Source organism: Eimeria mitis, genomic scaffold (assembly GCF_000499745.2).
Source record: "Eimeria mitis Houghton genomic scaffold, Emh_scaff6222, whole genome shotgun sequence".
Taxonomy (NCBI): Eukaryota; Apicomplexa; class Conoidasida; order Eucoccidiorida; family Eimeriidae; genus Eimeria; species Eimeria mitis.
The window spans coordinates 1,793-3,045 of NW_013574417.1; the positions used below are offsets into that span (position 1 = coordinate 1,793).

Genomic DNA, 1,253 nt, shown 5'->3' on the forward strand with positions numbered 1-1,253 from the left:
CAGAAAGCATGCAAAAGAAAAAAGAATACTGTGCTGCGTTTCTCTCTACTTAACCCCCGCTACACTGCACAGGTGAATATCTCAAGAGCTCTCACCCAGCCGATGCAGCTTCAGCACCAAGACGGCGCCGTCTGCGCCCTCGCAGAGATGAATATCTGATTCCTTTCCTACACCTATGCGGACGCCAACGCCCTTGACGAGGCCCCTCTTAACCAGAGCGTTGAGGGCGAGGTAGTCGTAACCTAAGTAAGTTAGTTTATAGCCATCATACACCTTGGAGCAGTGATAGAGAAGTTTATTTTTCAGCAGAATACTCAGAATCTGGCGAATTGAGTGACGCCGCAAACCCGCTATTTGTTCTATCAACTGAGCCGATACAAACTCGTGGTTCTTCATACCCATCTCCACTGCCGTCAATACACGAAACTCCCCCTTCGTCATATACCGCAACACGTCCGCCTGCAGCCTCATCTTGAATACAGCAGCGGGTTGGGTTGGGGTTGCTCGCGCTGTTCAGGTTTAACTTTCAGTCTTCTGATTGGTATTTAGCCGTGAATATGCAAAGAAATACAAATAAAATTCTCTAATAAACTAATCAAGAACGCCGGCGAAGGAAACCCAACGTTTCCTCTTCTCTCCATTCAATACATGCAGAGGTGGCTACTCGAAATCAGCGCAACTGATGCGAGCTTTTCCTGGTATTTCTGCGAAATTTCTTTGAAAACATAATTTTAATTAATCTTCTATAAATATTCAGCGAAAATAAAATGCAAATTAACCCATCGTGCAACCCCACAGCGAACGAACGGAAGATGCGGCGAAGTTGAATTTGGGTTGACACAGTGGATTTGTTCGTCTCAGCTGTATATGCAGTAAATATCTTTTGAATTAAATTAATTAAAAAGATAAAAAGAATTTTATTTTTATTTTTTTGCTGCATTTGCATCGCCTTCGTCGCCGTCTCGAAGCCCTGTTTTCAGAGGGCCCCAGCCAGCCGAGGCTAACCACCACAGTTCAGCTTTCGATGCCGCTGCGCCTGTCTGTAGGTTTTTCTATGCATTTTATCTGAATTTTATTTTTATTTAATATTTAAACTCGTCATTTCCTTCTGTTTAGTGGTATTTTTTTCAAAGTTTCCACAATGTTTCGCCGATGATCGCCCGTCGGCACTGCTCGCAGTGTCGTCTGCCTGTGCATTCGGGTTGAATGAGAAAGCTGAAATGCAGCAGGCAGCGGACTCCTCATTCTCTCCT

At 44.5% G+C, this 1,253-nt stretch overlaps 1 protein-coding gene across 1 annotated transcript in view; it reads right to left on the bottom strand.

The window, feature by feature from the left end:
• EMH_0086600 (RIO1 family domain-containing protein, putative) overlaps nucleotides 1–471 on the bottom strand; it is a gene marked incomplete at both ends in the record, with an annotated part of 2,208 nt that extends 1,737 nt beyond the window's left edge. Inside the window, one exon of the mRNA XM_013501048.1 lies at nucleotides 96–471. Within this exon, the coding sequence (XP_013356502.1) occupies nucleotides 96–471 (376 nt within the window). The remainder of the gene's footprint in view (nucleotides 1–95) is intronic.
• Nucleotides 472–1,253: the final 782 nt, after the last annotated feature.